General features: G+C 46.8%; 1 protein-coding gene across 3 annotated transcripts in view; it reads right to left on the reverse strand.

Moving 5' to 3' along the window:
• CGRRF1 (cell growth regulator with ring finger domain 1) overlaps positions 1 to 27,103 on the reverse strand; it is a 186,275-nt gene that overhangs the window by 54,531 nt on the left and 104,641 nt on the right. For all 3 annotated transcript variants that reach the window (XM_085626831.1, XM_085626830.1, XM_085626832.1), the window contains exon 4: positions 14,468 to 14,615. In XM_085626831.1, the coding sequence (XP_085482957.1) occupies positions 14,468 to 14,615 (148 nt within the window). The remainder of the gene's footprint in view (positions 1 to 14,467; positions 14,616 to 27,103) is intronic.

The following is a 27,103-nucleotide window of genomic DNA, read 5'->3' on the forward strand; positions in this document are numbered from 1 at the left end:
ACTGGGGTGGCAGAGTGGGCTAAAGAACGGTGATGGATTAAACCCAGATCTGTTGACTGGGTGTGAGTATTTGATTGGTTCTGATGCTCCGACCATCACCACCCCCTTTTGTACCGCTTTGTTCGCCATAAGTTGGCAGGGTATGCTCAGACGTGAGTCCCTTGCTCACTTTGCCACTGGATTCAAGCAAGCCTGGCTGAAGACGGCTGAAATGCCAGAAATCGGTCCTAGGAAGCTTGTTTCCGGACCAGGGAAGGCATGGCTTGGCAGTTCGTGCTGGACTGTTCCCATGAGGCACAGGGTCAGACTGATTTGCATATGGCCATGTCTGAACTGGGGTGGCAGAGTGGGCTAAAGAACGGTGATGGATTAAACCCAGATCTGTTGACTGGGTGTGAGTATTTGATTGGTTCTGATGCTCCGACCATCACCACCCCCTTTTGTACCGCTTTGTTCGCCATAAGTTGGCAGGGTATGCTCAGACGTGAGTCCCTTGCTCACTTTGCCACTGGATTCAAGCAAGCCTGGCTGAAGACGGCTGAAATGCCAGAAATCGGTCCTAGGAAGCTTGTTTCCGGACCAGGGAAGGCATGGCTTGGCAGTTCGTGCTGGACTGTTCCCATGAGGCACAGGGTCAGACTGATTTGCATATGGCCATGTCTGAACTGGGGTGGCAGAGTGGGCTAAAGAACGGTGATGGATTAAACCCAGATCTGTTGACTGGGTGTGAGTATTTGATTGGTTCTGATGCTCCGACCATCACCACCCCCTTTTGTACCGCTTTGTTCGCCATAAGTTGGCAGGGTATGCTCAGACGTGAGTCCCTTGCTCACTTTGCCACTGGATTCAAGCAAGCCTGGCTGAAGACGGCTGAAATGCCAGAAATCGGTCCTAGGAAGCTTGTTTCCGGACCAGGGAAGGCATGGCTTGGCAGTTCGTGCTGGACTGTTCCCATGAGGCACAGGGTCAGACTGATTTGCATATGGCCATGTCTGAACTGGGGTGGCAGAGTGGGCTAAAGAACGGTGATGGATTAAACCCAGATCTGTTGACTGGGTGTGAGTATTTGATTGGTTCTGATGCTCCGACCATCACCACCCCCTTTTGTACCGCTTTGTTCGCCATAAGTTGGCAGGGTATGCTCAGACGTGAGTCCCTTGCTCACTTTGCCACTGGATTCAAGCAAGCCTGGCTGAAGACGGCTGAAATGCCAGAAATCGGTCCTAGGAAGCTTGTTTCCGGACCAGGGAAGGCATGGCTTGGCAGTTCGTGCTGGACTGTTCCCATGAGGCACAGGGTCAGACTGATTTGCATATGGCCATGTCTGAACTGGGGTGGCAGAGTGGGCTAAAGAACGGTGATGGATTAAACCCAGATCTGTTGACTGGGTGTGAGTATTTGATTGGTTCTGATGCTCCGACCATCACCACCCCCTTTTGTACCGCTTTGTTCGCCATAAGTTGGCAGGGTATGCTCAGACGTGAGTCCCTTGCTCACTTTGCCACTGGATTCAAGCAAGCCTGGCTGAAGACGGCTGAAATGCCAGAAATCGGTCCTAGGAAGCTTGTTTCCGGACCAGGGAAGGCATGGCTTGGCAGTTCGTGCTGGACTGTTCCCATGAGGCACAGGGTCAGACTGATTTGCATATGGCCATGTCTGAACTGGGGTGGCAGAGTGGGCTAAAGAACGGTGATGGATTAAACCCAGATCTGTTGACTGGGTGTGAGTATTTGATTGGTTCTGATGCTCCGACCATCACCACCCCCTTTTGTACCGCTTTGTTCGCCATAAGTGGGCAGGGTATGCTCAGACGTGAGTCCCTTGCTCACTTTGCCACTGGATTCAAGCAAGCCTGGCTGAAGACGGCTGAAATGCCAGAAATCGGTCCTAGGAAGCTTGTTTCCGGACCAGGGAAGGCATGGCTTGGCAGTTCGTGCTGGACTGTTCCCATGAGGCACAGGGTCAGACTGATTTGCATATGGCCATGTCTGAACTGGGGTGGCAGAGTGGGCTAAAGAACGGTGATGGATTAAACCCAGATCTGTTGACTGGGTGTGAGTATTTGATTGGTTCTGATGCTCCGACCATCACCACCCCCTTTTGTACCGCTTTGTTCGCCATAAGTTGGCAGGGTATGCTCAGACGTGAGTCCCTTGCTCACTTTGCCACTGGATTCAAGCAAGCCTGGCTGAAGACGGCTGAAATGCCAGAAATCGGTCCTAGGAAGCTTGTTTCCGGACCAGGGAAGGCATGGCTTGGCAGTTCGTGCTGGACTGTTCCCATGAGGCACAGGGTCAGACTGATTTGCATATGGCCATGTCTGAACTGGGGTGGCAGAGTGGGCTAAAGAACGGTGATGGATTAAACCCAGATCTGTTGACTGGGTGTGAGTATTTGATTGGTTCTGATGCTCCGACCATCACCACCCCCTTTTGTACCGCTTTGTTCGCCATAAGTTGGCAGGGTATGCTCAGACGTGAGTCCCTTGCTCACTTTGCCACTGGATTCAAGCAAGCCTGGCTGAAGACGGCTGAAATGCCAGAAATCGGTCCTAGGAAGCTTGTTTCCGGACCAGGGAAGGCATGGCTTGGCAGTTCGTGCTGGACTGTTCCCATGAGGCACAGGGTCAGACTGATTTGCATATGGCCATGTCTGAACTGGGGTGGCAGAGTGGGCTAAAGAACGGTGATGGATTAAACCCAGATCTGTTGACTGGGTGTGAGTATTTGATTGGTTCTGATGCTCCGACCATCACCACCCCCTTTTGTACCGCTTTGTTCGCCATAAGTTGGCAGGGTATGCTCAGACGTGAGTCCCTTGCTCACTTTGCCACTGGATTCAAGCAAGCCTGGCTGAAGACGGCTGAAATGCCAGAAATCGGTCCTAGGAAGCTTGTTTCCGGACCAGGGAAGGCATGGCTTGGCAGTTCGTGCTGGACTGTTCCCATGAGGCACAGGGTCAGACTGATTTGCATATGGCCATGTCTGAACTGGGGTGGCAGAGTGGGCTAAAGAACGGTGATGGATTAAACCCAGATCTGTTGACTGGGTGTGAGTATTTGATTGGTTCTGATGCTCCGACCATCACCACCCCCTTTTGTACCGCTTTGTTCGCCATAAGTTGGCAGGGTATGCTCAGACGTGAGTCCCTTGCTCACTTTGCCACTGGATTCAAGCAAGCCTGGCTGAAGACGGCTGAAATGCCAGAAATCGGTCCTAGGAAGCTTGTTTCCGGACCAGGGAAGGCATGGCTTGGCAGTTCGTGCTGGACTGTTCCCATGAGGCACAGGGTCAGACTGATTTGCATATGGCCATGTCTGAACTGGGGTGGCAGAGTGGGCTAAAGAACGGTGATGGATTAAACCCAGATCTGTTGACTGGGTGTGAGTATTTGATTGGTTCTGATGCTCCGACCATCACCACCCCCTTTTGTACCGCTTTGTTCGCCATAAGTTGGCAGGGTATGCTCAGACGTGAGTCCCTTGCTCACTTTGCCACTGGATTCAAGCAAGCCTGGCTGAAGACGGCTGAAATGCCAGAAATCGGTCCTAGGAAGCTTGTTTCCGGACCAGGGAAGGCATGGCTTGGCAGTTCGTGCTGGACTGTTCCCATGAGGCACAGGGTCAGACTGATTTGCATATGGCCATGTCTGAACTGGGGTGGCAGAGTGGGCTAAAGAACGGTGATGGATTAAACCCAGATCTGTTGACTGGGTGTGAGTATTTGATTGGTTCTGATGCTCCGACCATCACCACCCCCTTTTGTACCGCTTTGTTCGCCATAAGTTGGCAGGGTATGCTCAGACGTGAGTCCCTTGCTCACTTTGCCACTGGATTCAAGCAAGCCTGGCTGAAGACGGCTGAAAAACCAGAAATCGGTCCTAGGAAGCTTGTTTCCGGACCAGGGAAGGCATGGCTTGGCAGTTCGTGCTGGACTGTTCCCATGAGGCACAGGGTCAGACTGATTTGCATATGGCCATGTCTGAACTGGGGTGGCAGAGTGGGCTAAAGAACGGTGATGGATTAAACCCAGATCTGTTGACTGGGTGTGAGTATTTGATTGGTTCTGATGCTCCGACCATCACCACCCCCTTTTGTACCGCTTTGTTCGCCATAAGTTGGCAGGGTATGCTCAGACGTGAGTCCCTTGCTCACTTTGCCACTGGATTCAAGCAAGCCTGGCTGAAGACGGCTGAAATGCCAGAAATCGGTCCTAGGAAGCTTGTTTCCGGACCAGGGAAGGCATGGCTTGGCAGTTCGTGCTGGACTGTTCCCATGAGGCACAGGGTCAGACTGATTTGCATATGGCCATGTCTGAACTGGGGTGGCAGAGTGGGCTAAAGAACGGTGATGGATTAAACCCAGATCTGTTGACTGGGTGTGAGTATTTGATTGGTTCTGATGCTCCGACCATCACCACCCCCTTTTGTACCATTTTACAGGAAGGGCACACACATTTAATGTCTCTCACAAGTCATTCCACCAGTGGCTCACTCAATGCTGGCCACTTCTGACTCACTGTGGTAAGGACACCCCCCAGTAAGTGATATGCGATTCAGCCCATGCTGCATAGACCCTTTCTTCTTGCAGGAGGTCCACCTGAATGACGTTGAAAGCACTAAAATTACATTTAGGTGACGAGGGCAAATATTCTCTACTACCTATTCAGCTTTTGTCACGGAGGCCGCTATTTGAGTTTGCTATGAAGTTCATTTTGCGGCGGAGGATGCCCTCATTGACCCAGATGGTAGTTTCATCCTTGCAAAGGGTAAATTAGATGAGCTCCCCATTCTTTTGGGCAGTATCTTTTCCCACAACATTGATCAACTGGCTTTTCAGTCATTCCTTTTCATCTGCTTGGTGATATGGCTGGAATACTGTGATACTGTTTGGAGACTATAAAAGAATGTTAGACGTCAAACTTGATAGATTCTTCCCACCCCATTGCACTCATCGGCTTTACACAATGCTAAAGCCCCTTAAAGCAATATTGGTGCATGTCTGATGCATGGTAATCCACGAATCTTACTATATGCACTATTACTTTCACTCTGTACCCTATAACCTTGATGTTAGGTTAATGAAAGAATGAATGAATGATTTGACTTGATAACACACACGAATCACCCCAACTGGGTATTTTGGTGCAGCGACTATACAGTAAAGCCAGAAAGAGACCACATCTAAAACAATGCCATTTTTAGTGCTTTCATGAATATGTGATAGCCTGGAAAGGTTCTAACAGAGAGTGACAATTTGTTCCAGAGGGTGGGGGCCAAATAGGAAAAAGACCTTCCAACACATCTAGATCGACGAATGCGCAGGACTGACAGTAGCTCTTTCCAACTGGAGCGCAGATTTCTAGCGAGATAATAGCGTTTGAGCTTTTGACATAGATATTCAACCGGGCTTTGTAGGTTAAACAGCACAGTTTAAAAGTTATCCTTTTCTTTACTGGCAACCAGTGGAGAGATTTTAAGAGGAAAGCAGAGGCCGTTCTGAGCGGCCGATTCAAAATCGTCCAGGCAGCTGCGTTTTTCACGTCTTGCATTTTCGACAATAAGGACTAATTGGCAGATGCCAATGGTGCGTTACCGTGATCCAGTCGGCGCACAACCAGAGCTTGCACTAAGGTCTTCCTGGCCGATAGCGGAAGAAATGGAAATGCAATCTTGAGTAAACGTAGTATGTGGAAACAGGTGCCCGTAGTAGATAGGACTTGCTCTTGATCCCCAGATGTTTAACTACCTTGCTAGAGATAGGGGAAGTGCCCAACTCAGGCGGCAAACAATCAAGGGACCACAGTGTTTGGGCCTTCCCAAACAGAAAAATCTCTGTTTTCCCTGGGTTTAACTGTAGGAAGTTATCTGCCATCCATTTGACAATCTCCTTCATACCCGTCAAAAAGCAATACTTTGCTTTGGCAAATTCTTCCACTAAAGTCAAGACCAGCTGAGTATCGTCTGCATATGATACAATATCAAATCCATATTTTCTGATGCTTTTTTCCAAATGTGCCACATAAATGTGTAAATAAAGTAGGGCTTAGACATGGTCCTTACGGGACTCCCTTGTAGACCATCCTGGGCTTGGTTTTAGACCCTCCCAGTCTGGAACAATGCCAGGGAGGACCCATGCATCCCGATCTCTTGTAATAACTTAGTGTGGGCCACAGTATCAAATGCTGCAGACAGGTCTCAGAGCACGAGCATGGTGGGCGTGCTAACGTCCAGTGAGCACCTGACTAATCAGTCACTGTAACCAAGGCTGCTTCAGTGCCATGCTCCGCTCTAAAACCGGAGAAAAATCTAGGATTTTATTCACTCCAATATAATTAGGCACTTGTTTATTAATTTGACCTTCCAGCAGCTTGCCCAACCACGCAAGTAGTGATATGTGCCTGTAATTTGAAAGTACAGAGGGATCTAAATTCTTCTTCTTTTTAAAGGGTATAATCTGCGCCGTTTTCCAGGTTGAAGGGAATTGTCCTGATGTGATGAACAGGTTGAATAGAGCCCTTAATGTGGGGGCAATTGGGCTTGCCACAAGAGCAACAAACCTCGTGGGTAGGGTCCATAGCAGAGCCAGATTTCTCCCATTCAAGCCCCTGTTGCACTTGCTCCAAAGTAAGGGGTTTAAAATTGTCCAATCTGAAACCCCTATAACTATCAGAAGGGGTGTCGGTTAGAACTTCAATAAAATGAAGCAGCTTACTTGTAAAATTCTGATAAATCAGCCTGATCTTCAAAATAGTCTGCCAAAGAATTGCATAATTCCTGAGTGGCATGCAATGGTTTTGAACAGGCCGGGAGAGTGAGTAACATTTTTGAGGATTTAACAATTCCTGCGAGGAATTATCAGCAAGAGCAATTTGATAAGAAAAAAAGATTTTTCAAGCCTTTTTGATATTACGATGGTACGCAGAGAGTGCCTTCATAAAGGTTGCTTTATCATCTGAATCGTAGTTGCGTCGCTATAATCTTTCTAATTTCTTACAAAGAGCTTTCTCAGCATTTAGCTCTGTGTTATACTAAGGTGAGAAGGGACGCAGTGAGGTAGTATACAGATTTCTTAGCGCCGCAGTGTTATCAAAGGCTAGCTTCATAGCAGACTAAAGGTCTGCCAGCACGTTTTTGACTTCAGAGTCTTTTCCGACAGTAGGGGGAACAAAAGCCTCAGCAAGGGAATCCAATGAGACATGGTGCCAACTTCCTGTGGCCCCTTTGTTGTCTGGTAGTCTCAGCTCTGATTTTGCTGTGTTGGCAATCTGGAAACTGATCAAAGCATGATCGGTCCATGTAAGGCGGAGGAGCAACTCACAATGTAATTCTTTAGAGTTTGTCAAAATCAAGTCCAGGGTATGACCAGCTGAGCGGGTGGGGCCAACATTTTTTTTAAAAAAACCACAAGGTCTCTAAATCAGGGCATCACCCTTCATCAGCCAGGCTAGCTTGAATCCAGTGGTGTAGTGAGCACGGGACCCACATCTGGGCATATCCTTCCCATTTAGGGCGACATATGCAAAAGAAACAACTGATGGAAGGAATGCTGGACAATGCAAGCATTCACCCCCAGTCACAAGGATCTTGGTTAAATCCATTATTCTTTTGCTCACCCGGTCTGGAATGTTCCCATGAGGCACAGGGTCAAGACAGATTTGCATATAGCGGTGTCTGAACTGGGGTGGCAAAGTGAGCAAAAGAATGATGATGGCTTGAACCCAGATCTGTGACTGGGGGTGAGTGTTAGAAAAGTTTCAGCACTCCATCCATCATCTCCTTGTGTTTGCTTAGTTCGCCCTAAGTTGACAGGGTATGCCCAGACGTGGGTCCCTTGCTCACTTTGCCACTGGATTAAAGCTAGCCAGGCTGATGAGGGCTGTTAGCCCGAAACCGGTCCCAGGATGCTGGTTTCCGGTCCAGGGAAGACATGGCTTGGCAGTTCGGTCTGGACTGTTCCCATGTGGCACAGGGTCAAGACTGATTTGCACATAGCTGTGCCTGAACTGGGCTGGCAAAGTGAGCTAAAGAATGATGATGGATTCAACAAAGATCTGTGACTGGGGGTGAATGTTTGAAAAGTTTCAGCACTCCGTCCATCATCTCCTTGTGTTTGCTCAATAAGATGGTGGCTAAAGTCTTTTTTCGGCCCTGGGGGGCGGTACAGGAAGGCTCCGTTCCAATGATTGTTAGGGGAAAATTCAAATTTGAAAACGCACATTTCTACCCACTCGAGATTCAAGGAGTCTATAAGAGAAACCTTAATGGTTTCTTTAAAAGGATGGCAATGCCCCCCTACCCTCACCCCCAGTCTTTCGGCTCGGTCTACTTTAATCATTCAATAGTTGTCTGGGAGAACCTGCGTAATGAAAGGAATGGAGCTGGGGTTTAGTCAGGTCTCTGTCAAGAAGCCCATTTCAGGCCTAAGTGTGGATAGAAGTTCCCAACATTCAGTAGTGTGTTTAGGTACGGTAACTAATGTTACATAGGAAACTTAAAAGTGTGCGTAAGGTTGAGAGGTTTAGGAAGCAGCCGCTGATATAATGGGCAGGACCTCACAGTGTCAGTTTTAAAGGTGTTAACAGACACCGTAACTTTGGACCTGGTGTTTACCTGAGTATTAGGCTTCCAAGAGTATCTGCATGCAAGGCAACTCATAAGACCCGCTAACATTTGGGGGAAGCAATTAGCACAGCTTTGATCAGTCGATGTTAAGAGTGCGCTGCTTTCACGCATATGTTATGTTATGTTATGTTATGTTATAATGAACTTGTATAGCGCACATACACCGGATTGGTTTCTTGGCGCTTCTTGGATCAGAGACAGGGAGATTACGAATCAGTGGGTCAGTCGAATGCTTGTTTGAAAAGCCATGTTTTTTGCAGTTTGCGGAATACCTCGATGTTTGTACAACTTTTGATCTCTAAGGGCAAGGAATTCCAGTACCTTGGGCCCAAGAAGGCAAACCTAGATCCACCAAAACGCTTCTGTTTGAAGGAGGGTATTGTTAAAAGATGCAAGTGAGTGGATCTCAGATTACGGTTGGGAACATATCTGGTGATTAGGCTGTCAATGAACTTAGGGTTTTTACCATTCAGGGTTTTGAATATAATACAGCCCATCTTAAAGGCGCACCTTTGTGATATTGGAAGCCAATGTAATTTCCTGAGGAGGGGGGAAATATGTTGGCGTTTGTTTTCTTGAAATATTAACCTAGCTGCTTGGTTCTGTATTAGTTGTAAGCGATAGTTAAGATAGGCTGGGATACCAAAATATAGGGAGTTAGCATAATCGATATGCGAAATCACCATAGCAAGAATAGCTTGTAATTTAGCCTCCTGAGTTAAGAACCGACTAATTTTCTTTATTTTTCTCAGTTGGAAAAAACATGTAGATGATACTGATCCTATTTGAGTTTTCATGGATAGATCACCACAGATAGTGACTCCCAAGGTTTTGGCATGCTTGGAGGGGCTCGGTGGTTGTCCCAGTTCGTTTGGCCAAAAGTTGGGGGTCCACTGGTTTAGTGAGCCACCCGTGAGGATCAATTCAGTTTTGTCTGGGTTTAGTTTCAATTGGTTGCTGTTCATCCAGTCACGGATGAACAGCATGGTTGTTTGGAATTCAGAAACGGCGCCTAAAGAGTCATTGATAGGAAAGATCAGTTGAAAATCATCTGCGTAGTTAAAGGTCTGGATATGTTTTTCTTTTAATGCATGGATCAGAGGGAGAAGATACAAATTTTCGGGGAGTAAGCAATCCTAAACTGACTGACCTTAGAAAGACAGAGGAGTAGGGGTCCCGGCTCCTGGCGTGCACGAACGTGCGTACAAAGGCATGCCTTTGGCACGTCCGCTGCGCGGTTGGCTCATCATCTGTATTTTTTAAAAGCCGGAGGTGCAGTGATCTAGACCGCTACCCGCTGCGGACGACGTGCAAGCGGAAGGAAGAATTTACACCCTATACTCAATCAGGAGACCCTGCGGCAGACCGGGAGGTCTGGTATGAAAAAGATAAGAGTATTATTTTAATATTAGCAGTAAAATCTCGCCCGGTCCACCCCTGGTCAATTTAAAACTCCATAACACTTGTGGTGCAAATATGAACAAAGCTGCAACACAGACGTTTAGACCTAATCCTATACACCTCTGACATTTGGTGTGCTATCTCCATTGTTACTACTTAGACAATTGAGATAGCACATTCAATGTGTGTAATGCAACTGAATTGGTTATCGGCTAGGGTGGACCCCTGGATTCCCATGTGGAAGCACCAGCTTGCCAGGCTGCAAGACAAAGTCTTTCGGGATACCCTTCAGGAGCTATTCTCAATTAGGGGTGGCTAAATTGGTGATTCTGCAACTTTGGAAATCGACCCTAATACCCACTTTTCAGAACTGGTTGGATAACATGTATGATATGGCAAGTTTTGAACACTTCATTTATAAGCTAAATGACCAATTGCAGATATTTTAAGAGATATGGAGACTTTCCTTAAATATTGATATGCTGCACCCCACCATACACCCCAGGTGCCTATAGGAGATCACATTCTATTTCATTTTCCATGTAGATTGCTATGCTCTGTCCCCAATTCCCTTTCCATTGAGGTTCCCCAGACTTTGACCCCATATAATATTGGCCCGCATGATAGGAGGTTTGGGATAGGAGGTCTTAATTTTTTTCTCTCTTTTGTTTGGGTGTTCTCTCATGCCAACTTCCCCCTTCCTTAACGGTGCGTCCTTCCTTTTCCTTTTCCCTTCACCTCTTCCGATGGTTGTGTTTTGTTCTTCTTTCCCCCTCATTTGTATTATTACTCATTAATTGCTTTAAAGGGAATCTGGTTCACGGGTGGATTTTGGAATTGTATTTTACTTTGTTGATATTCTCGCCCTGCACGGCAGTTAGTTTGTGTGTCTTTATTGTGCAGTTCTTGTGAATGTAATTAGATACATTTTTATTATTTGTATATGACAGTTAGACTTTATACTTGATATTGCTTAAAATCATTACTTAGGGAGGACTTACTCAGACTCTCTGGAAGTAGAAAAAGTATTTATGAACAATTGGTTGTAATCAGTGTTTAAATGCTGATCGCGCTAGCACCATCAGATGATCAGAATTCAGGAACAGGACTACCTTCCTTGTTTGCTCTTTGGTAGTATGAGCCTCTCAACAATGCCTTTACCTAAGGAAAACATATATGCCAACCATGAAGCTCAAGTTTTTTTTTTTTACTTTGTCTACTGGGGCGGTAGTATTTATGGTCAGGCAAGGAAAAGGGTATTTTTGATACCACTACCCATTATAATTTTCAATGTTGTCGCTCTGCATAGACCGAGGCAGTTTTCCCTCTACTGCAGGTGGCAGTGTCGTGAGTATTGTGAGATGTTGTTCTAAGTCCCTAAGGTAGCCCCAAGCAATATAGATATAAAATACCAAATGTAAAAATATACTTGAAAAAAAAGAGCCACATTAAAAAAAAAAGTATAAAAATACACACTTAGTATGACGTTTTACCCAAGTTAAGATGAATCATCCTGAAAATATTCCTAGTATAATTTCTGATGTTATTACTAACCCTGGGCGGACAACTACGCTACGCTCGTGTAGTTTGCGTAGTTTGTGCTACTTCACGCTACGCGAATTGCACGTAGCACAGTGCAAAAACGTGTAGCATAGTTGGCATTTTTTTCTCGCTCGCGGTCCTCAACGTCAAGTTGGCGACCGCGAGCGAGCAAAATGACAACCCAGCAAGACTTTCTCCTCGTTCGCGATCAGCAACATCAAGTTGCCGATCGCGAGCGTGGAAAATAAACCTCCCAGTGAGATTCTCAACGCGGGAGGTCAGGTTTCTCATTGCAAGTGGTCGCGTATGCTCGCGACCGCTCGCGATGAGAAACTACCAGTCTGCGCTGAAAAAGCTGCCGCTCGAGTAAAAATCTACTCTAGCGGCAGAAAACGACAGCTCGCACTGTGCAAGATGCCGTTTTCAATGATTGAACAGTGCGGACAAGTATCCGGCACTGTGCAATCATCACGAAGAGCGCACCTACGCAGTTCGCGTAGTGCTACGCGTATCTCGCGTAGTGCGAAGTGCACTTTGCGTAGCTACGCGTAGCGCTACTACGCGAACTACACCCAGGGTTAGTTATTACAAAGATAATCGTAAATATGGTCATGAATAAGATCTAGTGTACAGAAACTGTAGTCACCCATAAATTTTAATTTTCCATTTGGCTTTCTTTGAGTATTGAATGCATTTATCTCATGCTTTCATATACTTAAGATAACATATTCCTCATTATGGATCATGATCAACACATAATAAATCAGATAAAAAAAGCTCAAATATAGACAGATATCGAGCCTCAATCAATCAATCAATCAATCATGGAACTTATATCGCGCACTACTCACCCGTAAGGGTCTCAAGGCGCTTGGGGAAGGGGGTCTGCTACTGCTCGAACAGCCAGGTCTTGAGCTGTTTCCTGAAGGCCAGGTGGTCCTGGGTCATCCGCAGGTGGACGGGTAGGGAGTTCCAAGTCTTAGCTGCCAGGTAGGAGAATGACCTTCCTCCAGCGGTGGCTCTCTGGATGCGAGGGACGACGGCGAGGGCGAGGTTAGCGGAACGTAGCCGGCGGGTGGGCGTGTAGAAGGTGAGGCGGCTGTTGAGGTACCCTGGGCCTAGGTCGTGGAGGGACTTGTGTGCGTGGGTGAGGAGTCTGAACGTGATCCTCTTGTTGACAGGGAGCCAGTGCAGGTCTCTCAGGTGGCACGAGATGTGGCTGCGTCGGGGGACGTCCAGGATGAGTCGGGCGGAGGCGTTCTGGATACGCTGAAGTCTTTTCTGAAGCTTGGCTGTAGTACCGGCGTAGAGGGTGTTTCCGTAGTCTAGTCTGCTGGTGACGAGAGCGTGGGTGACCGTCTTCCTGGTCTCGGTCGGGATCCATCGGAAGATCTTTCGGAGCAAGCGGAGGTTGTGGAAGCAAGCTGAGGAGACGGCGTTGACTTGTCTGGTCATCGATAGGGAGGAATCCAGTATGACGCCCAAGTTGCGTGCGTGGTCCGTCGGTTCAGGTGCGGTGCCTAGTGCCGGGGGCCACCAGGAGTCGTCCCATGCGGAGGGTGATGGTCCCAGAATGAGGACTTCTGTCTTGTCCGTGTTCAGTTTCAGGCGGCTGATGTTCATCCATTCAGCGACGTCTGTCATCCCTTCGTGCAGGCTGGCTTTGGCGGTGTCGGGGTCTCTGGAGAGGGAGAGAATCAGCTGGGTGTCATCGGCGTAGGAAATGATGTTGAGGTTGTGTTGGCGTGCGATGGCAGCGAGGGGTTTCATGTAGATGTTGAAGAGAGTAGGGCTGAGCGACGATCCTTGCGGGACGCCGCAGATGACTTCGGTGGCCTCGGAGCGGAACGGAGGGAGGCGTACTCTCTGTGTTCTGCCGGAGAGGTATGAGATGATCCATTCCAGAGCCTTCCCTTGGATGCCGGTGTCGTTGAGGCGTTGGACTAGTGTGCGGTGGCAGACAGTGTCAAATGCTGCGGAGAGGTCTAGGAGGATGAGTGCCGCTGTTTCGCCGTTGTCGAGCAGGGCTCGGATGTCGTCGGTGGCTGCGATGAGGGCTGTCTCGGTGCTGTGGTTGGCTCTGAATCCGGACTGTGATGGGTCGAGGGATCCGTTCGTCTCGAGGAAGGCTGCCAGTTGCTTGTTGACGACCTTCTCGATGACTTTGGCCGGGAAAGGAAGGAGCGAGATGGGGCGGTAGTTCTTGAGGTCGGTCGGGTCCGCTGTTGGTTTCTTCAGCAGAGCGCTGAGTTCGGCGTGCTTCCAGCTCTCCGGGAAGGTTGCTGTGTTGAAGGAGGTGTTGATGATGTCTCGGAGGTGGGGTGCGATGGTAGAGGCTGCCTTGTTGAAGACATGATGGGGGCACGGGTCGGTCGGAGATCCGGAGTGGATGGTGTTCATCATGCGTGACGTGTCTTCGGGGGTCACCTCGGTCCATGTCTGGAGGGTGGCGGCGGGGCGCGAAGGTACAACCGATGGGTGCGGGGGTGAAATGTCGAAGCTGTTGTGGATGTCGGCGATCTTGCGGTGGAAGTACGAGGCGAGGGAGTCGCAGAGGTCCTGTGAGGGAGTGATGTCGTTGTTGCCGGTGCTGGGGTTGGAGAACTCCTTGACGATGTTGAAGAGCTCCTTGCTGTCATGGGCGTTCTTGTCCAGTCGTTCCCGCAGAGATTTCTTCTTGGTGGTGCGGATGAGCTGGTGATGTCTGCGAGTGGCGAGTTTGAGTGCTGTTCTGTTGTCGGCGGTCTTGTTGAGGAGCCAGGCCTTCTCGAGGGTGCGGCAGGCCTTCTTGGAGTCCTTGAGTTCGTCGGTGAACCAGGGGGAGCCTGTGATACATTGATATACATTTCATACACATGACTGTACAGTAACTTTTACTTTTCATAACTTTAAATTTACTTACAATGTCATACACCTCTCGGTCATCTTCACTTGCTAATGTTAACAAGGCAACCAGTGGATAGCGGGTTCTAGGCACAGTACCAAAATCATCAAGTTCTTCATCTTCCGGTAGCCTACACAATTTATCTTCTTTGCTGTTTAACCCAACACTTTTAATAATGTGAAGGAAACATTAATTATGGATACAATGCATCGATATTGTTATCTACAACAGTCCATTTTACACATTCATCAAAAACATCACAGCATGACAAAGTATAAAACCGATTCAGTTTTCATTATAAAGAGGGGCTGGTTCTATTTCCATGTTGAAAAAGAATCCCTGTTTAGTAAGGACAGAGAAGAATTCATCACAAATGAACTGTAGATCCCTAGTTAAGCATCATACAGAAATCGCACTACTAATAGAAGACCTGTCGCTGGATGTGCTTTTCCTCACAGAAACCTGGGCAAGGGCAGATACAGTAGTGGAGATCGGCTCCGCATGCCCTGAGGGTTTTAAGTTTTTACATGCACCCAGGCAGGGGGACAAGGGGGGAGGGGTGGGACTAATCTATAGGGAGGAATCTCGTCCTATCCTGCTACAAACTGAGGAGCTGGTGGGAATCGAGGCAATGGCCTTCTCGCTACATAGCAGCAGTGGGAATGTACTGACAGGCTTGCTCTGTTATCGCCCTCCAGGGCTGTACACTCCATTGCAACCCCTCCTGAATGCCATTACTAACCTGGCACTCACACACTCCAAAATGATGGTTCTTGGTGATTTCAACTGGTGGGAGAACACCAGCACAAAGAGCCAGCTGCAAGACTTGACGTCTACCTGCAGCGGCCTGGGACTTCACCAACTAGTCACCTCTCCCACTCATCAAAGAGGTCACATTTTGGATCTTTTGTTTGTCAGCAAGGCAGAGGCTGAACTTATAAATGTTCTGCCATTAATCTGGACAGATCACTATTGTATCCAGTTCAATCTACTGCTAAAAGCCACTCGCACCCAAGCAAAAGCCGCGGCAGTGTATAGAGAAGGTAGAAACTGGATCAAACTAGCCAAGACGGGCGCTTTACTTTTCCCGCCCATAGCCAGCCTTTTTCAGGCCTCTAGGTCTGTGGAAGCAAATTACAACGCCTACCACAAATTCATCACTAAAGAGCTGGACCTTCTAATTCCGAACAAAAAGATAAGAGTCAGGAGCAGGCCATCTGCGCCTTGGTATGATGACGATCTGCAACTGCTAAGACAGCATTGCAGGCAGGCCGAAAGAAAATGGAGGAAGGGATTTCTTGCCAGGGACAAGATGGCGCTGAGATCCGCACAGAGCAAGTACAAGCAGCTCATTACGGAACGCAAGGCCAGCTTCTACACTAGCTCTATAGTGCATGCCCCAAATGGGGCAAGAGAATTGTTCAGAATTGTGAAATCCCTATCGGCCCCTAGCTGCCTTGAAAATAAAGTTGTTCCATCAAAGAGGTTGTGCGATGAGATAGCCACCTACTTTAAGGAAAAGGTGACCAAGATAACCGATCTCTTTAGGGGTACGGACAGAGTGGTTGAGGACCCTGGTGATGAGATGGCTCTCGAGAGTCCGAGCAGGTCTTGTTCTTTGACCTCTTTTCCATCCTTCTCGGAAGTGTCGTTCGTCACAACAGCAAATAGCATTTCATCCGGTTCTCCTCTCGATCCTTTGCCCCAGAGGGCGTGGAAGTTATTTGGCCATCCGACTTTTCCCTGGCTGTGTCAAATTTGCAACCAATCGCTGGAAGAGGGCATGGTCCCGGACAGCTGGAAACAGGCCGTTGTCTCCCCCCTCATTAAAAAACCAACTCTGGATCCTTCTGTCCCTGCTAGCTTTCGGCCCATCTCTCTCCTCCCGTTCCCTATCAAAATCCTAGAGAAGGCGGTGAGTGGAACCCTCTCGAACTATCTAGAGGTCAATTCTTTGCTGGACAGGGACCAGTTTGGTTTCCGCCCCTGCCACGGAACCGAGTCAGCATTAGTTACCATGCTGGACTCGATGCGTATGCGGGCTGACACCGGGAGCACCTCTGTCTTGGTGCTCCTGGACTTGTCAGCCGCGTTCGACACCGTGAGCCATAAAATCTTGTTGGGACGGCAGATGGAGATTGGAGTGGGTGGCTCCGCTCCTATCTAGCGGGGAGACACCAAAGGGTGACCATGGGTCCCTTCTCCTCAGAAAATACCCCTGTGGACTTTGGAGTTCCACAGGGCTCCAGTATCAGCCCCATCCTGTTCAATATATATCTGCAACCGCTATTTTCTATCATCAAGGCGTTCGGGGTGGAGCTGATTAACTATGCAGATGACACACAACTGGCCTTCTCCCTGGAAGGTAACAAGGCGGTCTCTCTGGAGCAGTTCCAAAGCTGCATGAGGCAGACTACGGACTGGCTACAGAGAAACTGCCTGCAATTCAACAGAGACAAAACCGAGCTGCTGTACTTTGCGCCAACAAGACGGACTCAACATCTACCAGTGGATTTTAGGCTCGCTCCGGACGCGGCCCCACTGGTCCCAGCTGGCACAGTACGGAATCTCGGGGTGCTATTCGATGATAACCTCCAGTTGGACTCACAGGCAAATAAAACATCCAGCACCTGCTATGGATTGCTGCGTCTTTTACGTCGGATTCTTCCGCTGCTGCCTGTTGACTCCCGCAGCACGATTGTTAGGAGCACAATACTTAGCAGATTGGACTACTGTAATTCGCTGTATCTAGAAGCCCCCCAATACATCTTGCAGGGGCTACAGAGAGTACAGTCAGCCGCTGCTAAGCTGGCACTGGGTCGTAGGTTTGACTCTTCCTCTACTCAGGCACTTAGGGACCTTCACTGGTTGCCCGTTAGAGAGAGGGTCCTCTTTAAGTCCCTCTGCCTGGTTCATAAGGCAATTCATGGAACAGGGCCGGTCCCACTCCAGGAGAGATTCTCAAGGTACTCCCCCGCAAGGCAGTTGCGGTCATCCAACGCCAGCTTGCTCGCCCAGCCCAGGTTCAAACGGGCAAGATTGGGAGGGAGGGCCTTCAGTGTGGTCGGAGCCTGAAGCTGGAACGAACTTCCACCTGAACTCAGACAGTTGCAATCACTGATGGAATTCAGGAGGAGCCTTAAGACCTAGCTCTTCCCAGTAGCATGATGCCCCCTACTCTGCCCCCCTCAGCATTAAAACATCTCGTTTGGTTGGAGCGCTTGGATACCCGAAGGGTCACAGTGCGCTATATAAATATTTATACAATACAATACAATACAAATGACCAATTAAAATGTAGGAATTAGACATTTCTTTACTGAGATTGCCTATTTGGAAGGTACACCACATCTGCAAATCACAATTTGCCAAAAATCGCAAGTTTGCTTATTAACACAGGTGAGGTGCTTTGATCATTGCAGGCCTGTTCTCAAGGCCCTTTAATATCTGGCAGCGCACCAGAAGGTGTTCCGTAACTGAACCTGTGTAGCTGAAAATTCATTTAGGATATTGCATTGCAGACATATACCCATGGCCAAAGGATTGCCCTTGACCATGAGGAAGACTCTCCAGGGCACCAACTTACTTGACCTGAGTCACACTCAGGCTCCTAAATCTATAGTACAAAAGAGCAGACTTGAAATAATTTGCATTACCTATATCAATATATATTTATACTGTGAAAACGCTCCATGTAATATTGCAAAACTAGTCAAACGTAATCATCATGGTTCAAAAATAGAGGATGTCAAAAATTAAAATAATGACGGACTTGCTTTTCAGTCAACTTTATTTTGCAAACTCAAACAAAGAACAACAGAAAACAAGAGTGATGGGTTTCTATGGTTTGTATTCATTTTATTTAAGAGCTGGGTGGAGAGGCCATTCCTATTTGAGAACAGAGCATCTCAAAATTCATTCAATTTGTGCTCTCGATGCATGAGTAGTTCCGGAGGATGCTTGTCAAAAGATTCCTTTTGAGTCACCATAAGCAAATTACGAGAACAGCTACGCTGGCTTTAGAAAAACAGGAGTTTGAGCCTCATTCTGTAAGTAATCAGCGGTTTCCAAACTTGAGTTCCGTGCCCACCAAGTCATGAGACATTTTCTCCATTGCGAACATTGGAACCATAGCACAAGCCCCAGTGGCTCTGGTTCATGCCATCCAACTGAGGCAATGTTACACCAACAAGGTCAAGCATATCAAGAATCCCAAAAAACCCTTAATGTGTCCCAGGACCTTCTTCCAAATTGTTTGATGTACGTACATTCCCACAAAATAGGCACAAAAGGAGACCATCTCGTCTTGCGCAGTTTTTAAAACTAAAGTGAAAATCCTATGTAGACGTAGCGTAGTGAGGTATCATAGGTACATTACTCTGTAAGTGGATTCACTGTACAGGATACTTTGAACATGTGTGGAACAGTATTCCACAGCTCAAACCAGTCCTTACACCAAATCAAATTACCTAAGGATGACCACCTTCGCCGCTCCTACTATCCCCATGTGTATTCTTGTAGACTCTTCTAGGATGTTACATAGGATGCTACATATATTAGATGTTAACCATGAGGAACCATCATATTTTCAAATGTATGTTTCAAACTTGGTCTGAGGTGTGGTTGCACCTTCCATGTTGGATGGGTATACCCCCAGTGGTGTAACTGTAAGTATTGCAAGCTATCAAATTATGCTACCCGCCCCCCGCATCCCACAAATAGATGTGTGCTCTTAAAAGGACTTAAACTGGCCCTGATGGATTAAGTCAGAGTGCAGTGGATATTCCCTGCTCTTCCAATTTCTGAAGGCCTCCCCCATCATTGTAGGTGAGATGTTGTGATTGTCATGAACAGGTGTGTCAATTGACAGGAAGGATTTCAGTCTTCCCCTAACCACTACACTATTTAGGACCTTCGGAACAGATTTCACTGGTGGTGCCAGGTATGCGTTTCGTTGCTTAGAACTTCTGACCAGCTATACAAGTTCCCAAAGTGACTTACCTACTATTTAGAGATGTCCAGACATTCCAGACAATTCACTCCCTGTGGGCTACCAGATATTTTTTTTATTGAATTGTGCCATACAGCCTCTCCATACAAGTTCAATCAGTATCAACAAGCAAAGTTTGGAACAGATATATTAGGTGGGGTAGGCCATTTATCTTCAGGACAGGGATACGGCCTAGCAAAGATAAGCAGGCATCAGAACCGAAGATCTTCTCAAATTTAGCTGTGTCATTGAGGCCAGTTAGCTGCAAACCAGTCCTCCAGTTTTCGTGCCTAAATTTGAACCCCTCCATATGCAGGTGGTTTCGGATTGTTCCCAGCAGCGGTTCCATAGCCAAGACAAATAACAGAGTGGGAACAGTAGGCATCCCGGCCACATCTCCCATGCTAACAGAAAGCTAGCTGACTACCTGCCATTAACTCTAATGCTAGTATTTGGGGCGACATAACTAGTAAACACCCATGCTAGTCTCAGGAGCCAGTCCTACCCAGATAGGGCCAGCTCTTGCAATCAAATGACTTCTCTGCATCAAGGGACATTAAAATCTTTGTGATGTTTTTCTCATAGCTTTGCCCACTAGGTGTGCTGTTACTGCTTGATACTCCACTTAATCTCAAGTAGAAAAGGGAACTAGAACATCAAATCTATTAGCCTGAATGTTAGTGAAGATTTTAATATCTGTAATCAGAAGGGTGATTGGCTTCGACAATGTACATTCCTCAAAGTCTCTGCCCACCTTGGGTACTAAGGTGATGTATCTTGATTGCGTTACACCCACACACTCCACTAACAAATTAAAGGTCTTAGTCATTTTGGGCCTATCTGTAGGAAAAGGAAAATGCTACTTACCCAGTAAAAGTACAAACATCCGGACCCAACACTAGATGGCGATCTATGCTAAAGCATATGGCTCTACAGCTCTATATGCCAAGAACAGATGCATACTGGGTAAGTAGCATTTTCCCTTCGAGGCATATGAGCTGTAGATCATATGCTTTAGCTATAGCAGTTATCTCCCAAGCGGTGGCTAACCTGTATTTGTTGCAGTGGTTGAAATTGTTTTCTTAAAACTGCCTGGCCCACACTAGCTTGTTGTTTTGCTAACACATCTACACAATAGTGCTTTGTGAATATGTGCGGTGTAGACCATGTTGCAGCTTTGCAGATGTAATCTAAGGGTATGTTCCCTAAGAATGCCATTGAAGCCCCTAGTTTGCGTGTAGAGTGCACCCTAGGGGGAATTGTTAATGTGCGCTTAGCTTTAATGTAGCATATTTGGATGCACTTAACTATCCACCATGCAATACCTGCTTTTGATATGGATTGCCTTTATGCGGTGGTGAAAAAGCAACAAAAAGTTGTTTAGTTTTCCTAAAAGATTTAGTTCTTTCAATGTAATATAGTATGACTCTTTTTACATCATGTGTGAAGAGCGCGTTCTGCCACTGAGTCTGGTTGAGGTAAAAAACACAGGTAAATCAACAGACTGGTTGAGATGAAATGCAGAAACTACTTTAGGTAAAAATGTGGGGTTGTCCTCAGAACCACTTTATTTTGGTGAATTTGTAAACATGGTTCTTGTATAGTTAGTGCCTGAAGCTCACCTACTTTTCTTATGAGATGTGATGGCTATAAGGAAGGCTACCTTCCAGGTGAGAAATTATAGTTCACATTTGTGCAATGGCTCAAAGGGTGGACCCATGAGTCTTGCAAGGACTATATCAAGATTCCACACTGGAGAGGGTGGAAGTCTAGGAGGAATGATTCTTTTGAGTCCTTCCATGAAGGCTTTGATAGCAGACACGCGAAACAAAGACAAGTGTTGTCTGTTTTGTAGGTACACAGCTATTGCAGCAAGGTGTATGCATATAGATGTATATGCTAAGTTCGAACTCGAACACTGTAGGTGTAACAGATAGCAAATGATGTCTTGTATGGAAGCATCTAGTGGATTGATTTTATTGTTTGCACAATTACAAATTGTTTCCACTTTGCTGCATAGCATGCTCTTGTGGTAGGGCGTCTAGCCTCTCTAATGACGTTCATGCAGTCTGGCGGAAGATTAAGGTAGCCAAACTCCATGACTTCAGGTGCCAGAATATACGGTTGAGTTGACTGGGATCTGGATGTCTTATCTCTCCATGGTTCTGAGTGAGAAGCTTGGAGGAGAAGTGTAATTTTTGGTGAGGAACTACCGATAGTTCCAATAGGGTTGTGAACATGGTTGTTGAGCCCATATGGCAGCGACTAGGATCATTGCCAGGGAATGTTGTTTGAGCTTTCGAACCACTAATGGAATTAGCGGGCGAGGTGGAAAAGCATAAGCAAGTTTTTCTGACCAATTCATCCATAGCGCATTTCCTTTGGACAATGGGGGAGGATACCTAGACGCGAAGCTTGGGCATCTTGCATTGAGGTGTGTGGCGAAGAGATCTATTTCTGGGTAGCCCCACTTCTGGAAGAATAGGAGAAAAACTGGAGGATGTACTTCCCATTTGTGAATCTGTTGTCTTTGACGACAGAGCAGATCTGCAATCTGGTTGTTTACTCCTGGGAGGTGTTCTGCAAGGAGATATATGTTTTGAGATATGGCCCATCTCCATATGCTTTGCGCTAGTTGTGAAAGCTGTAGAGAGTGTGCCCGCCCTGTTTTTGTATGTAGTACATTGCTGTCATGTTGTCTGTACGAACTAGGACAGCTTTGCCTACTAGATGCAGTTGAAAAGCTTTTAATGCTAGAAAATTTGCTAGTAGTTCCAGATGGTTTACGTGGAGTTTTCTTGTGGGGTCCGCATTCCCTGAATGGTATGTTTTTGAAGATGAGCACCCCAACCAGTGAGTGATGCATCTTCTGTTAGCAATATCTGTGGAACCGGGTCTACGAATGGCCGCCCCTTGGAAAGGTTTTGTGTATTCTACCACTGCAGAGAGCGATGGGTGTGACCGTCTACCAACACCAGATCTGTTAACTGACCTTGAGCCTGGTTCCACTGACATGCTAAGCATTCCTGTAGGGGACGCATTTGAAGTCTTGCGTAAGGAACAATTAAAATGCAAGAAGCCATCATGCCAATCATTTGCATAAACACTCGGGCTGGTAGTGAGTGTTGAGGCTGAAATTGTGATATCAGATTTTACATGTTGCGTATCCTTACCTTGATTGGGCTATGCTAGAGCTCTGCAAGTGTCTATTGTGGCTCCTAGGTACGCTTGCGTGTTGAACGGCTGGAGGTGAGACTTGGTGAGGTTTACAGTGAATCCCAAGTCGTGAAGTAGCTAAACTGTTTTGGGAGTGTGGTGTATGCAGCTGTGTTGTGATCTGGCTTTTATTAGCCAATCATCCAGGTGAGGGAAGACGTGAATGTGTTGTCTTCTTAAATGAGCTGCGACTACTGCCAGACACTTGGTGAAGACTCCGAGTGCTGTAGTTACCCCGAACGGGAGAACTTTGAATTGGTAATATTGTCCGTCCACCATGAACCTGAGATATTTTCTTTGAGCCGGGTGGATGGGAATATGGAAGTAGGCGTCCTTTAGATCTAGGGTGGATGGAAAGTCGCCTTGCTGGAGCAATGGGAGCACCTGTTGGAGGGTGACCATGTGGAAGTGGTCTGACTGAATGTAGAGATTTAGCTGTCTGAGGTCTAGTATAGGCCTGAGAGAGCCGTCCTTTTACAGGGAGTACACTCCGATCCCTTGATGATGTAATGGGACTGGTTCTAGCGCGTGTTTTTGCAACAGAAAGAGAACCTCTTGTTTTAAGAGGGTGAGATGTTCTGGTGACATTGCACGTTCTTTTGGAGGAATAGTTGGGGGAGTGCAGGTAAGTTCCAGGCAGTAACCATACTGGATAATTTGTATTACCCACTTGTCTGAGGTGATTGAGTTCCAGACAGGTAGGAACTGTGAGAGACGTCCCCCGACAGGAGTAGAATGATCGGGGGTAGCGGAGTGTAGTCACCGTTTGTTGGCAGGGGAAGTGTGGGTGGAGTTACCTCCGCCTTTTCCCTTATTATTTCCTCTGTAGCCTCCTCAAAAATAACCTCTGGAGGAGGTAGATTGGTTATTACCCTTATAAGAGGAGGGATTCTCTGTGGACACTGTTTTTGAGCCACCCCTGTAAAAGGAGCAGTGAAAGGAACACCTACTAGAAGGTAATTGTATGGCCCCCATGGACATTGCAGTTTCTGTGTCTTTTTTCATCTTTTCTAGGGAAGTATCGACAGCTGGCCCGAAAAGATGCTCCTTATCAAAAGGCTGATTAAGTATGGAGGACTGTACCTCCTGCTTGAATCCAGAGATTCTAAGCCAAGCGCATCTGCACAATATTATGCTAGTATTTTAGGCACAAGATGCTCCGTCTGCCGCATCTAGTGCGCATTTGATGGAAGTGTTGGTAATGAGCTTCCCTTCTTGAATGAGGTAGTTAGCTTTGGTTTTATACTCATCTGGCAAATGTTGCATGAGTTTTTCCAACTCATCGTAGTGAGCCCTATCGTAGCGCTCTAAGAGAGCCTGAGCATTTGCAATACGCCAATGGTTAGCCGCCTGTGAAGCCACTCTTTGGCCTCAGGCATCAATGAGTTTACACTCCTTATCAGGAGGAGGGACATCGCCTGTGGTTTGAGAGTTAGCTCTCTTGCATGCGTTAGATACCACAAGAGAGTGTAAGGGCAACTGACCTTTTATATATACAGGATCTGTAGGAGCGGGCTTGTATTTCTTATCTACTCTAGGTGTGAGTGTCCTGGATCTAACGGGGTCTTTGAATATCTCATCCGTGTGTTTTAACATGCCCTTGAGCATTGGTTAAGTATTAGTAGACCTTTGGGAGTGCGTTAGTGTCTCAACAAGGAAATCCTCTTCTAGAGGGTCTGTATGAAGCTCCACCCCATGATATTGAGCAGCCTTGTTGATAAGCTGAACATAACCAATGTTGCCGTCAGGTGGAGGGGGTCTGGAGGGATACAGGTCGGAATCATTGTCTTGATCTGGTTCCCTGTTATAATTTTCCCAGGGATCAGTGTCCTGTGGTATGTCCTAATCTTGTGTCATATCCTGCTCTTCATCCCCATCCCCCATCGTCTTCACCCTTCTTCAGCCCGGCTAGCTTGAATCCAGTGGCACAGTGAGCAAGGGATCCACATCTGGGCATACCCATCCCACTTAGGGCGAAAAGTGTTACAGCAAACAAATGGTGGACGGAATGCTGACAATGCAAACATTCTCCCCCAGTCAAAAGATCTGGGTTAAATCCATCGTTCTTTTACCCACTATGCCACCCCAGTTTGGACCCAGCCATATGCAAATCAGTCTTGACCCTGTGACCCATGAGAACAGTCCAGACCGAACTGCCAGGCCAGGTTCTCCCTGGACCGGAAACAAGCATCCTGGGACCGGTTTCAGGGTATGTCACCCTTTTTCAGCCAGGCAGAACTGTTCCCATGGGGCACAGGGTCAAGACTGATTTGCATATGGCCAGGTCTCAACTGGGCTGGCATGGTGAGCAAAAGAATGATGGATTTAACCCAGATCTCTTGACTGGGGTAAATGTTTTGCATTCCGTCCATCAATTGTGTGTCTTTTGCTTTCTTACCTGCACGGGCAGCAAATTTAGGATCCACCCGGGTGGCAGTAGAGCTAGCTATGCCATGGAGTGTGTTTATTTTTTTATTTTAGTTAAGCCACATTTTGTCAAAAACCCATTTTATTAAATATGGAAGCTGTCTACTGCTCACTGCCATCTCTTCTCCTCGTATCTTGCTCCTTTGCACATCTTCTCTCTCCACGGGCTCTGCAGAAGTAAAGACAGGCGTATGTAATGGATTTTTCCTAGTGTGTATGTATTGTAAATTAACTTTCTTTGTGTTCCTAATGTTGCAGATTCTGAAGCTTCTTCTATTGTAGTTCCGTTGCTGGGTTTAGCAATCTTCCACTGGTTGTTTAATAATGTTTCATATTTGTTGAACTTCCTATGGCAACATCATGTAGAAAATGCTCAACGCTTTCTTAAAAGTGGGATAATGTTAATCATTTATAATGCGCTGTGCCATACTCTGATTTGATCAATATTGGTTACTTTTGATCATGCCATAATGCAGTCGCGGCTGCTGACAATATTCAGTGGCGGGGAAGTTGGGGGTGGGGGTAATAATAAATAAATAAATAAATAAAATACTTACCTGATGCTGCCAGCCGCCTCGTGCCTTGGTGCTCCTCTGCCCTCAGTAGTCTCTGGGACACCATCACTGACTCCCCATCCAATCCAGATGCTGCTCTCATGCTATTCCCAAGCAAGAGAGCAGCGCCAGAATTGGCCTGAGTAGCCTGGTTTGGCACTTGCTCAGCTACAGGGAAGTCGGTGCCATTTCTCCACCCGGCTGTGGAACACAGCTGGGTTGGAGAAACCCAAGTGCACGTCGATTTGGCCGTTCTAAGATGGCCGACCAAACCGACATGCGCACTTACAGTGCCCACCAATCCTCCTCACTGCCATGGCCCAGCCCGCCCCTCCCTAAAAACGCTAAGCTCACAGGCTCAGTCCATCACTTAAAAAAATAAAATGATAACAAAATTGTTTTATTATCATTTTATTTTTCAACTGCTGGCTATGAGCAGTGGGGCGAAGCTCCTCTGCCATTACGGAGGAGCTGCCACGGCCATAATGAAACTGCAATCTCTCTCATTTGTTATGCATAAATGGTGTATAAGAAACCCTTGGTTTTGGAGGTGATTAAGAAGACTTTCCTGTTCTGCTACAGATTCCGTCAGATTATTTAGAGATTTTTAGGATTTTTTTTCTATGGATGCTGCCTGATTTCTTATGATTTTGCTGTTCATTTGGGACTTTGAATAATTCTGATTTTGACTATGTATTTGGCATTTGGGCCTTTCTGGCATTTACAATTTATTCTGTAGCGCTTGATTTTCAGATTTTGTAATAAAACCCCTTAACTGGTCTAGAACTCAGTTGAGTGGTCCCAATTACTTATTAGCTGCTCTACTAAACTAATGTAGGGTCTGTCGTTAGGGTGTCTTTTATCACAAGATCAACCCTGGAGTGGAATCACAAGAGATAAAATTATGTATTTAAGTTACTACGCACACGGGGTGCCCTGATAGCGCATACTGCCCACAGCACCGTCCATTTCTCCTTGAATTCATCGAAAAGCTCATCAAAAAGCTCAAATGGTCTCCATGTGCACTTTCACCCTAAATGCTTAAACAATGTCCCCTTGGCCCAAAATACCCAATATACTCTGTCCAAGAAATAATGGTAAAGTATAATGTGCCAGCCACTAGTTATCCCAAAGTATTGTTTCTCGTAGATGAGACACAAAGCGTTCTCTTTCTGAAGAATTAGCCCCCAAAATTTCTGTGCCTTAAAAATGTTGTAAAAATACAGCGGCTGGGGAATAAAGCCTGCAATACAATGTAGCTAAGCCCAAATAAAACAAGCATTGGCATAGCCAATTGGTCTCGCCTTTGGGACCTTATAAGTGTTTAGTTATGCAGCACAATATCCTTGGTGCAACTGCTGGAGCAGAGTTTTCTGTTTGAAAATTCGTTGGTTTTTGAAGCTCTGGCATGTCTATTTGTCATATTAATTTTCTAATTACTAATAATTAATTATTTTTCTTGTGCGA

Source organism: Triturus cristatus, chromosome 9, assembly GCF_964204655.1.
Source record: "Triturus cristatus chromosome 9, aTriCri1.1, whole genome shotgun sequence".
NCBI lineage: Eukaryota > Metazoa > Chordata > Amphibia > Caudata > Salamandridae > Triturus > Triturus cristatus.